The sequence below is a fragment of the Ostrea edulis genome, chromosome 5 (assembly GCF_947568905.1).
Source record: "Ostrea edulis chromosome 5, xbOstEdul1.1, whole genome shotgun sequence".
NCBI classification, from domain to species: Eukaryota; Metazoa; Mollusca; class Bivalvia; order Ostreida; family Ostreidae; genus Ostrea; species Ostrea edulis.
In genome coordinates, this window is record NC_079168.1 from 34,731,410 (window position 1) to 34,746,135 (window position 14,726).

The window sequence follows — 14,726 nt, forward strand, 5'->3', positions numbered from 1 at the left end:
ATAATTATGGAGTCCATCAATAGAATCCTAATCAAAGCAAACACTGCAGTTAATTCTTCTCTTAAAGATAACACACCCCTTCTTAATCATAAACAACAATTATCTACCTTTACAAGGACCTTATTCTGTAGTGATGGATGAAGGGTATCTTGGTTTTGTAATGTAAGCTAATAAGTTTTAGTATTTGAGAAGAGCTGCTTTAACATCTATATTGTATGAAGCTTGACCTTACCTTGGGTTTATACAAAGACTGCTGCATCGCAGGAGCCTGTATGGACGATCTGATTGGCTGGGTACTGATTGGAAGGAGAGCGAATCGGCCCGGACAGGAAGTGAGAGGTAGAACGTTGTGTTGTTCATTCTGCCCTGACTGCCCTGGCCTTCCAATACTGAACAGTCCTAGCCGATCCAGGGAGGTCAAGGAGCCGTACAGAACCTACAAATACAATCATACTGGACAGTCCTAGTCAATCCAGGGAGTACAGAACCTACAAATACAATCATCATACTGAACAGTCCTAGTCAATCCAGGGAGTACAGAACCTATAGATACAATCATACGGAACAGTCCTAGTCAATCCAGGGAGTACAGAACCTACAAATACAATCATCATACTGAACAGTCCTAGTCAATCCAGAGATTACAGAACCTACAAATACAATCATACTGAACAGTCCTTGTCAATCCAGAGAGTATAGAACCTACAAATACAATCATACTGAACAGTCCTTGTCAATCCAGGGAGTACAGAACCTACAAATACAATCATCATACTGAACAGTCCTAGTCAATCCAGAGAGTATAGAACCTACAAATACAATCATCATACTGAACAGTACTTGTCAATCCAGGGAGTACAGAACCTACAAATACAATCATCATACTGAACAGTCCTAGTCAATCCAGAGAGTATAGAACCTACAAATACAATCATACTGAACAGTCCTAGTTAATCCAGAGAGTATAGAACCTACAAATACAATCATCACACTGAACAGTCCTAGTCAATCCAGAGAGTATAGAACCTACAAATACAATCATACTGAACAGTCCTAGTCAATCCAGAGAGTATAGAACCTACAAATACAATCATCATATACTGAACAGTCCTAGTCAATCCAGAGAGTACAGAACCTACAAATACAATCATACTGAACAGTCCTAGTCAATCCAGAGAGTACAGAACCTACAAATACAATCATCACACTGAACAGTCCTAGTCAATCCAGAGAGTACAGAACCTACAAATACAATCATACTGAACAGTCCTACAGAACCTACAAATACAATCATACGGAACAGTCCTACAGAACCTACAAATACAATCATACGGAACAGTCCTAGTCAATCCAGAGAGTACAGAACCTAGAGATACAATCATACTGAACAGTCCTACAGAACCTACAAATACAATTCTATATAGCAACAGAGAATAACTGCTATCTACAGCACTATTATATGCATATAATGAAGTTGAAAAGTATAATTATATGTATATTGTGCAAAATAAAATCTGAATGTGTTCACTGGATGTAGTTTACAAAACATTATGATAACAATGATATTGCATATTATGAGCACATTTTTTCGGTGTTGTTTTTGTACTAACTTTAAACTCTACAGGTATTAAAAGGGGTACTTTAAACAAACCTAGAGAAAAACACTACGAAACCTGCAACCATGCCAATTCTCAAACATACAAAGGAACACAAAACAAGAACTGATGGTGGAAATGTATTGTACAATAAAGTCACCTACTAGTTATAACTGTAAAACTCGGGCCGATTTTCTATCCCTCTGATGTGTGTACTTTCACATAATGTATTATAATATCATAAGTCAGACTGACAAATATGATTTTGTGCATCCTTCCGCTGTACATGTAGATGTTCATATTGGAACATATATCTCTTACATCATACCTTTATGAAATCAATAAATACACTTAACTGTTCTGTCACACAAACAGGAAAATGACTTTGCTTTCTTACTGTTGATCTCTGTCCCTGCTTCATAAGGTGTGACATCATGTAGGGAGAGAAAACATCAAGGTCAAAGGGGTCAACCTTCTCTTCCAGTGACTCAATAATTCTGGCTGCTGATTTCTGATAGGATTTACTTTCCTACAAATGAACACAGAATGAGATAAAGCATGCAGACCACTGAACATGGCATCCTTCCATTGGCACAGTCTTTATTCTCTTGAAATTTCTTCTTGATTTACAAGGACTTACTGCAGTGTCATCTTTTCTAGGGATGGTTTGCAAAATGAATTTCACATCAAATATGAGCTGCAGCGCCCTCTGTTGTGTCAATGGGAGGTGATCCTTGTCATTCTTTTTACTTTTAGAAATAACCTCTTCAAAGCATTTCATTATTTCATCAGACACCTTGAAGACAAGTTGTTGTAAAGTTCCCCTGCAAGAAAAGGATATACTGGGCTTTGTTATTGCAGCTATCCTTGTCATTCTTTTTACTTTTAGAAATAACCTCTTCAAAGCATTTCATTATTTCATCAGACACCTTGAAGACAAGTTGTTGTAAAGTTCCCCTGCAAGAAAAGGATATACTGGGCTTTGTTATTGCAGCTATCATTGCAAAATAGTTTCTTAACTCTGTCGAGAGATCTTCTCCAATTAGACAGCAGCATCCAGTAGCACTGTAAAAGTGGTTATTTACGCTGGTGGTTATTTATGCTGGGGGTTATTTACGCTGGGGGTTAAGTACGCTGGGGGTTAAGTACGCTGGGGGAATAAGTATGCAGTCCTCTATGTCCAACATTACGCGTTGGTGAAAAATAAGCGGTATCTGAATAAAATATATATTATATCAAATATCTATACCTATACACGTAGGGGAAATTTACGTGCTTATTACGTGACCGCGTAATAAGTGTGAACTTCCCCACACGTAAATAACCACTTTTATAGTATTTCATGTTTTAATTTAATTTTAATTAAATAACTAGGAGTGTCAAATTGAATAACATGAAGTAACTGGCTACTTGGTCATTTTCTGACTGAATACGCCGATACTTGATCAGAACTACATCATCTTGATATTCAGATTTGTTTTAATGTAATATCGGCATCAGCTACTACTGTTGTAAGGAACTGGTACATTCATTTAGATATATCTAGAAACTAGTATCGTTGTCAATCCCAAGTCTTGGATTTGAATTTTAAAGAATATATAGTCATACTGAGAGGCATGGGCAATTCTGGCAAATATACATACAACTCTAGCCATATTAGCATTGAAAACGGTGCTGTATACTAAATCACATATAACCATAACCATTGCCATTCACTTTGTGGTGTTACAACATGATTTACTTAATATCACTTTCTTTAAAATTATCATAATTTCCAAACTTTAGAGGATGACATCAAAGGCATGTTGTCCATGGACAATAAAATCAAATTAGTCTTAAATGAGTAAGAAATTTTGTATGATATTTTTCAGTTTGGCTTGTGGCATTCTGCCTAGAAAACATTGTTTTAAACACACAATAGATTTGTCAACTGCTGGAGACAGAAAGACAAATAGCACTACAATAGAGGAGGAACAACACACCACAGGTTTTTCATTTGAAAGTCTGCCATAGATACGAAAATGAAATAGAACATACACTCCCACCCCTCCCAAGTAACCAAGTACAGTTCAGAATTAAGCATTATCCACTTAACCAGGCATTAGTTTTAACTGGGTATTCATTGACATTATCCTGTTAACAGCATTTAATTCTTACCAAATAAGACCTGCCAAATGTTGTGGTGGTTTACAGCCTCTATACAACTTTAAAATGTCAATATAAATGTGCTTGCTTTTGTCATAGTTTGATTGAACGCCTACCTCTGTACTGCATGGCCTCCTACTCTATTAATTTCCCGACACAGACTGTACAGCAGATCTTGGACATACCAGGAGGCCTAAATAAAAAAATAACTCAAATCACTAACAAACTGACGCAGACTGTACAGCACATCTTGGACATACCAGGAGGCCTAATAATTTATTTTTACACAAATCATCAACAAACTGACAGAGATTGCATGGTTGATATTAAACAAACAAGGAGCCATAAATAGTAAAACCACACAATAACCAACCAACACAGACTGGGCAGATCTTAAAACACAGCAGGAGGTCTAAATACATGTAATACAATCACACAAATTCATCATCTCATTGCAATAACAAGCTGTTTTTAATGAATTATACAAGTTATATTTACAGTCAGATGACAATGTTTTAGGTTAAAATAAAGTGATTTACCTGCATGGGAACCTTGATTTTGGAGGTGATCTTTTTCCCATCTTCCGTTTCTTCCTCAATGTTGACTTCATCCCATCTCTAAAACAGTGAATGACAATTGATAGTCATGGTTAACATATGAATACAATACAAAATTGAGAAATTTCCTGCAAAGGACTACTGTAAACCGACTTTAATTCGTGTCAACTTTATTTCGCGATTTACCAGTGAAGAACTGTTCACAATGACTAATTTTCGTGACCAAGATAATCTTAAACGTGCACAAAACATGAAAGAACTGGTTCGTGATGAGAAATATTCACCAGGTTAGTGAGAACCTCTTGATCATGAATATGTTATTCACAATGAAGAGGTTCTCAAGAACCTCATGAAAATTTCTCGCACGCGAATAAAAGTTGCTTTATAGTATACTATGATGAGGGCTATATTCTGCCCACCAAAATTGACTTTCGTCCTTTTCTTTGAGAATTAAGTTTGTGTAAGAATCCTGATGCAACTCACTTGTTATTCTCAATTTGATACAAATGACATAAAATTGGAATTGTAAAGTCATAAACATCACGTTTTTGCTGCCATTTTTGGTATTTTAACATAAAACAGTATTTTTTCATGCAGTATTTCTTCTGGGGCACATCAAGTACAGAAATTGCTTCACTTTTGAAGCTGTGAACTCCAAATAATTGTAAATATCAGAGACAAATCATGTGAACCTTCATCGGACATGACCTCTTTTGTGACATAAAAGGAGATTTAGTCTTTCTTTAAAGCTTTAACATTTAGAGTTTTAGGGGGGCACAAAAAGGCTTTTATCACATAAGTCCAGGTAGCGCTACGCTCTTGCTCCTCACCGCTGCGACCCGAGTTCGATCCCCTTGATCGGCAGTGGTTGTATGTGAGAGGGTATGGCAGTCGCAGGCTCGGACATGTGGGTTTCCTCCCACATAAATGACCCCCTAGCGCAAACATCTGTGCATGAAAGGACCCCATTGGAAATAAGCTTTCGAGCTTTCATGGGTTATCCTTGGTATTTATGTATGTATGTATGTACATACCGAATAAACATTTATTTATTTACAGTCCTTTAGACTTACTGTGCAGTGGATAAGAGCATCCCTGTGTTCCCGCGAACAAACTGCATTCCGAAATCTGGACACTACTGTCTGTGTTAAATGGTCCAGCCAAATTCTGAATGAAACAAACCCATGCAGCCCTCATTAGTGAATACATTTGCTTTGTAAATGATGTGAATTATTGTATAGAATTTATGGTTTTACAATATTGTTCAGAAATATATGACTTAAAGTGTGTCAACGCTCAACTGCATCATCAATTGCACAATCAACAACACTGCTGGCAAAATATTGCTTGAGCATTCAAACTTCTGAATAAAAATTTTACATTACATATTTCTATGCAAAAGCTAAATATTCTCTTTTCACATATGAATATCATGACATTTTTCTAGTCTTCAGGAAATGGTATCCAGACACGACAATGATGATAAAGTGTAAATTTTACAGATATTACACACTGCTGTACATGAATATCAACCTTGCATGGAGATTCTTCAATCCATATCAGGTTTTCAATGATATTGCTTTATCAATTCTAAACAGGCGATATTCTTATGCATAACATTTTGTAGTCTATTTTTCTCATTATTTTACTGGCTTATTTTTAACTTATAGAAATGTTTTCAATAATTTTTTCTCTCTATTGCATGACAAATGAAGATATCTAAAACTAATAGTAACCTTGACATTCTTTACATAGCTCATGCTTGTACCTTCATCATTAAAACAGCATCACATTACAATTTTCGCCAAAAACAATCTGTCCAAACAATTCCCTAATTGCAATGAAACAATTATAATTTTCTGACAGAAACTTCACAGAGTATTGGGACACTTTCAATATTACAAAAAATGTGAAAATCGAATCATTGGTTTTCTTCACTTCTTAGGCAGGTGTAAAATTTGGCAAAATCAAGATAAAGGCCTAAAGGTATGCCTATGATTTCTATGATTGTAAGTCCTTAAAATCTTTCACAAAGATATAAAACAATTAGAAACCTTCAGCCAAAATTGGCATTCCACTAAAAAATGCAATAGATATTATACAAATATTGCAAACAAATGGCACTGAATAGCCTTGTAACCTGTATGCTTCCTTATGGCAGCTACACAGCATTCCTTTTGTGCCGGCCCATGCATTATTCTCAGAAGTTTTGCTGCTACTTTGAGTAGACTGCTTCTTATGTCCCCTGTCATACAAATGAAATGAATCATTACACATTCTAACATGGCCTGCCTGTGTTATAATTTTCAATGAACTCCTTGACATCACAAGAGGTCCATGGGCCACAATGCTCACACGAATCACCTTAGCCCTAATGTACTTCAGAAGGTTTTTACCCTCTTTAATCCCATGACGAAGTTTGACCCAATATTATGACCCCAACCTGGCCCTATGGGGTTATGATTTTATCAATTTTGAATCCTTACAACATGGGTATGCTTCAATATCAATATGACTAACATGGTCTTGCTTTTTGGAGAAGAAGATTTTTAAAAAGATTTTGAGTTTGAAAAAGAACCCTCACTTCTTTAATAATTATCTAAAGGGGTTACTCTATTAGTGCATAGCGCTATTTTTTCAGATTGCAAATCAATGTACAATGACTGAACACAATATAATACTGAGTATATAATAATAAAAAGCGACTAATTATCGAAGAGGCACATTGTCTGTGTACAATAAATTTTCACACATGAAGTTTAAAACTTGAAATCGAGGATGATGATCTTAATAGATAGAGATGACTCATTGCAGAGTTGTACACCTAAGTACTGAAGAGACAATTGAAACACAAACAAATCATTTAAATATAAACTACAAATTTCTCCTATGCAGTCATTATTTCTTAAATGATTCACTAACTAGGTGGCAAGATTTGGTTTAAGATATAAACTAGTTTTTCAAGTTAAGGAAAACATGTTACTATCATACATAACCATTTTTCGGGTTGATTTCAGAAAAAGAAATACCAGAACTACACAGATATAGACTTGGGAACTTTCCAGCACAAGTATTTAATGGAATCTGTCAAGAAAATTGATTTTAAAGTCTTTACCTGCCACTGTCTGTTCCAAGTATTGCTGATTTACCCATAATGCACTGCTGTAAGGTTGGTACCATATCCCCAATAGCAGTACACAGTCTCCCAACTAAAAGCACTCTACAATGTTAAAACGGAAACGACACATTAAGGAATGAACTTACAGTGGAATTTTCTCAGTATGCTATCTAAGGGTTCTCTGATATTTTTCTCAATATATACAGGTACTCAGTATTTTTTTTCTTTTTCGTAAATGAACAATGGATGTTTCCAGTTAGCCAATCTGATACTGACGCTGTATGGCAATGAGTGATGTAATATATTCTTAGCTTACTTGTCCTGTGTCAGCTGATTAATGCCATCATCTGCTATTTCTTGCAAAGATTTCTCCCATAACTCTAAATGTTCCATTAGGCATTTAAGTAACCTTCAACAGAATACAAGACATTATTACGTATGGCTCTTCCAACTGGACAAGTCTCAATGAGAGATCGAATATTTGAAATAAAATAAAACAGACAATTAAGTCCATGTGCCTTAACGGTAATCGGAGTATGCACATTTGGTCTTTAAAAATCATTGCATTACATGTGTGATTTTTATATTACTTTATTTTTATACTTTGTACTATAGATGACAGCTATATTGGTCTGAATACATATTTGATAATTTTGCAATCTGTTATATGTGAGCAAATTTCATTACATCACAGCAAATTGCATTTTCAGTTTTTAAAGAGGACCTCATTGCTCATTATAATCATGCAAACAGTTTGCCTCCTTCAGGTCCAGGAGAAAAGATTTTCTAACATATATTGCATTTTCAACAAATCACCAATTAAACCCCACCCTGATACCTGAACCCAAGGGTATTGAATAGGACCAATCTAGCCCCACCCTTGTTCCTGAACCCTGGGGTCATGAATTTCACAATTTTGCTGGAGGGCTCAATGCTCATTATAATCATGTTAACATTTTGCCTTCTTGATGCCCAAAAGAAAAGATTTTCTATGATATAATGCATTTTCATTATAAGACCAACTTAGCCCCACCTTAGGGCCTGAACCCAGGATATCATGAATTTCGCAATAACGGTAGTGGGCTCAATGCTCATAATCATGCAAACATTTTGCTTACTATTCAGATTTGTTTAGACAGTTTTAATGTACATGTTTTTAGTTTAGTATATGTAGAGTGTGTTTTTATGTATATGATGTATTGTTTATTCTTTTAAAGCTTTTTATATGATACATGTACAACGCCATTGAATACATTGTGTAAAATTAGGCGTTAAATCAAATAAAAACAGTTTCAGTTTACTATTCAGAAGTAAAGAAGTTTTTTCTAAGATATAATGCATTTTCAATATTTGACCAACTTATATCAACCTAGGGCATGAACCATAAACCCAGGGTTCATGAACTTTACAGTTCATATATAAGACTCATGGCTATAACCATGCCAACAGATTGAGTGTTTGGTGTCCAGAATTAAAGCAGATTTTCTACGATATAATGCAGTTTCAATACATGACCAATTTAGCCCTACCCTGGAGCATGAACCCTGCACCCAGAGGTCATGAACAGAACATCATAGTTTTGATAAAGGGCTCAATGCTTACCAAAATCATGCTAACAGTTTAACTGCTTGATGTCCAGGAGTAAAAAAGAAGATTTTTGAAGATTGCATTAATTTTGATCGTTTGGCCACACCCCTTAGGCACCTGAGTTGCAGGGTCCATAAAATTAACAATTTTTGTTCCCCTTGACCCATAGACGTTATCTGATAAAAATTAGTTGAAATTGGTTCAGCCAATGCAGAGAAGAGAAGTTCCAGAGAAGAAGCTGAAAAAATTCAAAAATTGACTGATGCAATAAACATACAACTCACGACAATGGACAAAAGCAGATAGCAATAGGTCACCTGAGTGACTCAGGTGACTTAAAAATAAAACATCAGCAATATTATGCTCTTTGCCATCACTCTCTCCAATACCTGTACATGATATTTCTTAGCCATTTTAATGATAATAATAAGCTATTGTCTCGATTATGTTAACATAATTAACATAATTCTAATAAGCTATGAAATGTTTCTGTCATCTTATTTCAGTTCTATGGATAGACATGGCAATCACAAGTGGGCAGCATATAACAGAGACACCAGCGTAAAATAGCAACTCTTTAAAATTGACCCCTGGATGCTGATTTGAAGGTTGAGTATATTGACTTCAGTGACTTGTGTCAGCACTTACTCTTCTAAACAAGTTGTACAGGTTGTCTGAATGTGTTCACACAGTGCATCCGTGTCTGAGAGGCGATCAAACGGCTGTGACATTTCTGATCCCTCCTCTGATGCTGACAGGGAAAGATAACTCAGAGAATCCTGAAGCATGCCTTGTAGTTTCTCATCGTAAGTTTTACACAAACTGTAAGCAAATAGGTTTCTCAGTGAAGCAACTCAATACTGTAAAATGTAATCTAATGAAAACACTGTATACTGAAAAGGGGGAAATATTCGCTTGGGTTTTATTTTTGCTATTGTCGCAATTATGTTATATAAAAGGTATTTTAAATTAAACAGGAGTAGGTTTTGAAATAATATTTATCAATATAGTTCATCTGTATGTATAAATGTTACATAAATTAACAGGGAATGACTGCGCATCACACGTTGGCATTTGATGCAATTAGCTAGGAATCATGCAAAACAACTTCTTGAACTCTACATTTTTTCCTTATCATTAATTGTTTGATTAATGGTATGATAGCTTTGTCGTTCAAGCAAGAAATATTCAAACGCATTTAATTAAACATATACCTTGTAAGATACATAAAACATGTACAGATGCATCATCTTTCTCACAACATTGCTTTATCTATTTTTCCTTTCAGAGTGTTCACATCAAAATGCGATATTAGATTTTAATCTAGTTTGGTGATGTCGGCATAATAAAATTCATCAAGTTTATCTATTTTTTTCATTACCTGATTTAGGAATAAGTACAATATGAGTAAACACTCAAGATATTCCAAATAAATTGTTCATCTTGTGTTCACTTGAACTCCGTCCATACTCAGAGTTTCCTCACTATTCACTCATCTTTCACAAGCTGCATTCTGCATTCGCACACTTTTCTGCTTTTCCTAAATATGCATTTTAGTTTTTCTACAGTTTCAGCAAAATTAAAGAAGTCTTTCAGATGATGAAAACAATAATTATTTATGAAAATTTTGACCATCCTGGCACTAAAACCCCTATTCCTGGGATCTAATTAGTTTAAAAGTATCAATAGAATTAAAGATGATTTTATTTAAATGCTTTACACATAAACACAATATGCCAACTTTGGCCCCACCCTGGAGTCAGAACCTCTACCCTGGGTATCATGAAGTAGAGGCCTTCCTACTCTACATGACTATGCATTTAGTTTTTCTTACAGATGTGAAGTTATACAAAAGAACATTTTTGAAAATTGGTCAAATTTTGGCTCTGTTCCTAAGGCCTCTAGGGTTGCAGGAATCCTCAGGCTGGAATTCACAACTCATGTCCCCCTTATCCACAAGATGCTTCATATCAAATTTGAAAAGAATTAGAATGATAGTTATCCAACAATGGATGACAGATCAATCTAATTAAAATTAGATTGATGACAGATGATCTGCAGATCAATAGCAATAGGTCACTGACTGCCTCAGGTGACGTAATAAAAGTTTAATACACTTGACACATTAATTAACACTCATGGAGAGTGGTAATGAATATCTACACCTTCCATCTCCAAATGTCATGAGCATGCAAAGTTTTTATGTGGCCATATCATCAGCCACCATAGGTATGTGGATCTCCAGTTTGTACCACTTGACAGCTTCCGGAACGTCGTGCACACCACTGCTGTGTGTAAATAATCCTTATATGGGTTTTTAGCTGTTCGCCCTACACATACTACTAGACAGCTTCCAGAACGTCATGTACACCATCGCGAGATGTCTGTAAATAATCCTTATAAGGACTTTTAGCTGCCTGTCACACAATGGAGTATTAACACTCAAACATAAGTCAACTCCAAACCATAAAAGGAATTTAAAACCAAACACAGCACAAAGTATCCTTTTGTGTAATTCAATTTTTTTTTCACAGAGGGCAATATCTCCTTCCAAGACAAGATCATAAGGAAACGGTGAAAATATGGTGGAGCATTTAAAATATCTTCTCAAATACCACTGAATCAGAAAATCTCAAATTCTATTGAAAGTATCTTTACATAATGAAGATCCATGTTTTTTTTCAAACCACAAACTTGGGGGCCAGGATAAGGCCAAATTTTTGCATTTGAATATATACCCCAAAAAATAAAAATATAAATAAATATAAAATAAAAAAAAAAACAACCCAAAAAACCAACAACACAAAAATCAAACATCTACAGTTCTTCAAACTGATATACAATGTGCAAGCATTTTGTATTTCAAATCAAAAATTTGTCAACCTATGAATCCCAGGGCCTGGATATAATAGGGGTTTTAAATTTCAATCAGGAATATCATACAAGGAAAATTCTTTTTTTAAAATCTCCTCAAGATTCACATGGGTACAATTTGTCAAAGTCAGACTGAAGGTTTTCATAATTTCGGTGGACATGAAGATTTTCCTGATTTGCGTGGACATGAAGATTTTCCTGATTTGCGTGGACATAAAGATTTTCCTGATTTGCGTGGACATGGAGATCATTGTTTCCCTGTATTACACAGTAACTAACCTCTGTATAACTGGGGTGAATGCCTTGGCTTTCATAATAAGTCCTCCAGGATTATCAGAGGTGGATCTGGAGGTGGCGTTAGTCCAGGACATGTTAGCAGGAATGTCTCCAGGGGACTCTCGCCAGATGTACCCAGCTAGGTCAGTGTCTGCTAGACTCCTACAACAAAACTCTAAATTCTTGTAAAATGCTTCTAAGATTTCTAAGCTGCCTGGTAAAACTACCCAAAATTTTTACTGCTCTTGAAAAAATCAGGCAAGCTAATCTTTTTAAATGATTTAGACTTATACATTTACATATTAAAAATGATATGATTTTAAATTCCTATTGCTGTACTGACTGCCATATCTCATGACGGTTAGTTACTATACAAACTATTCTGAACGGCAAATAACTCTTGTCATTGGAAGAGAATTCCTTCAAAATATAAAGAATAGAATACAATAGAATAGATTCATTTCTAATTCAGAGCTCAAACAGGGCATAATGAGCATTACATACCTAGGAAAGAAAACCAAAAAAATATAATTAACATTAATTGAGACAGTGACATACATGTATGCTTGAGTACATCGGACATGAAGAAAGGAGTCATTGAACATTCTATGGTTATAATTTAAACAAATACATGGAACTGATCACTTGTTTAATATATAAGAAAAGAGAGGAAGAAATGAAGAAGAAAAAAGACCCAAAACAACTTAAGACAAATGATCATAAAGGAATCTGCCCAAGGAGTTCATAATTTCATATATACGAAAATTTCACACTGTATTATAAAGAATACATTTGTGATAAGGGAAAATCAATATCATTGACGTTACATGTTAATTAAACAAACCTAGGAACAAAACAAATGGTGGGCACTTAAAGTTCATAATGTACCACCTAAGATTTGCTAACCAAGGGTTCAAATCTTCTACTCTTATATGAGCAGAGCAGATCTGAACCTTTGGTAAGCATATCCTATAGGAAGTGTCTGATTGTTTAGACAGATGACTATTCTATAGTGTGTGATTGTTTAGACAGATGACTATTCTATAGTGTGTGATTGTTTAGACAGATGACTATTCTATAGTGTGTGATTGTTTAGACAGATGACTATTCTATATTGTGTGATTGTTTAGACAGATGACTATCCTATAGTGTCTGATTGTTTAGACAGATGACTATTCTATAGTGTCTGATTGTTTAGACAGATGACTATTCTATAGTGTCTGAATGTTTAGACAGATGACTATTCTATAGTGTGTGTGATTGTTTAGACAGATGACTATTCTATAGTGTCTGAATGTTTAGACAGATGACTATTCTATAGTGTCTGATTGTTTAGACAGATGACTATTCTATAGTGTCTGATTGTTTAGACAGATGACTATTCTATAGTGTGTGTGATTGTTTAGACAGATGACTATTCTATAGTGTGTGATTGTTTAGACAGATGACTATTCTATAGTGTCTGATTGTTTAGACAGATGACTATCCTATAGTGTGTGATTGTTTAGACAGATGACTATTCTATAGTGTGTAATTGTTTAGACAGATGACTATTCTATAGTGTGTAATTGTTTAGACAGATGACTATTCTATAGTGTGTGATTGTTTAGACAGATGACTATTCTATAGTGTGTGTGATTGTTTAGACAGATGACTATTCTATAGTGTCTGAATGTTTAGACAGATGACTATTCTATAGTGTGTGATTGTTTAGACAGATGACTATTCTATAGTGTGTGATTGTTTAGACAGATGACTATTCTATAGTGTCTGAATGTTTAGACAGATGACTATTCTATAGTGTCTGATTGTTTAGACAGATGACTATTCTATAGTGTGTGATTGTTTAGATAGATGACTATCCTATAGTGTGTGATTGTTTAGACAGATGACTATTCTATATTGTGTGATTGTTTAGACAGATGACTATTCTATAGTGTGTGTGATTGTTTAGACAGATGACTATTCTATAGTGTGTGATTGTTTAGACAGATGACTATTCTATAGTGTGTGATTGTTTAGACAGATGACTATTCTATAGTGTGTGATTGTTTAGACAGATGACTATTCTATAGTGTGTGATTGTTTAGACAGATGACTATCCTATAAGAAATGTCTCGTTGTTTAGGGATTGCTTGGTTACAGTTCAGGAGATGGGTACTTACCCCTCTTCTGTTGAGCCAATTGCCATAACAACCTTGGTAATTTGACGTTTTGTTAACTCAGTGCTGGTATCCAACTGAAATTTAATCAATGCCTGAAAAAAAAAATGTATCCTGAAATTGTGAACATGAGTACCGTAATAAAGAAATATTTGAAATACCAGTATGATAGATATAATTTCACAGTAATAGTGTATCAAGTAAGTTTTATATTCTTGTCCTCTTTCCCGACCTTGACTCTGTTTATAAAGAGTGGCTGCAGAAATCCATGCCAAATTGACAGCTGTTTGTTCAGAATCCTCAGACATACTGAATCCCAGGCCTGCATGCTGCTGTCCTACAAACGAACATCACACATCCAAACCATCATTGTAACAAGAATTATGTATGGTATGGACCAAATTTGTCCCCT

General features: G+C 35.0%; 1 protein-coding gene across 2 annotated transcripts in view; it reads right to left on the reverse strand.

Moving 5' to 3' along the window:
- The window catches only part of LOC125652871 (conserved oligomeric Golgi complex subunit 1-like), a 41,081-nt gene that overhangs the window by 564 nt on the left and 25,791 nt on the right, over positions 1-14,726 (reverse strand). Inside the window, exons 15-27 of one of the 2 annotated variants that reach the window (XM_056165897.1) lie at positions 14,547-14,651; positions 14,318-14,409; positions 12,156-12,314; positions 9,651-9,824; positions 7,732-7,824; positions 7,413-7,517; positions 6,438-6,542; positions 5,371-5,464; positions 4,280-4,357; positions 3,857-3,933; positions 2,236-2,419; positions 1,993-2,124; positions 233-436 (exon numbers count right to left, since the gene is read on the reverse strand). In XM_056165897.1, coding sequence (XP_056021872.1) covers positions 233-436; positions 1,993-2,124; positions 2,236-2,419; positions 3,857-3,933; positions 4,280-4,357; positions 5,371-5,464; positions 6,438-6,542; positions 7,413-7,517; positions 7,732-7,824; positions 9,651-9,824; positions 12,156-12,314; positions 14,318-14,409; positions 14,547-14,651 — 1,602 coding nt within the window. Of the gene's footprint in view, positions 1-232; positions 437-1,992; positions 2,125-2,235; positions 2,553-3,856; positions 3,934-4,279; positions 4,358-5,370; positions 5,465-6,437; positions 6,543-7,412; positions 7,518-7,731; positions 7,825-9,650; positions 9,825-12,155; positions 12,315-14,317; positions 14,410-14,546; positions 14,652-14,726 lie in introns of those variants that run through there. The other variant, XM_048882315.2, reaches the window with a different exon arrangement.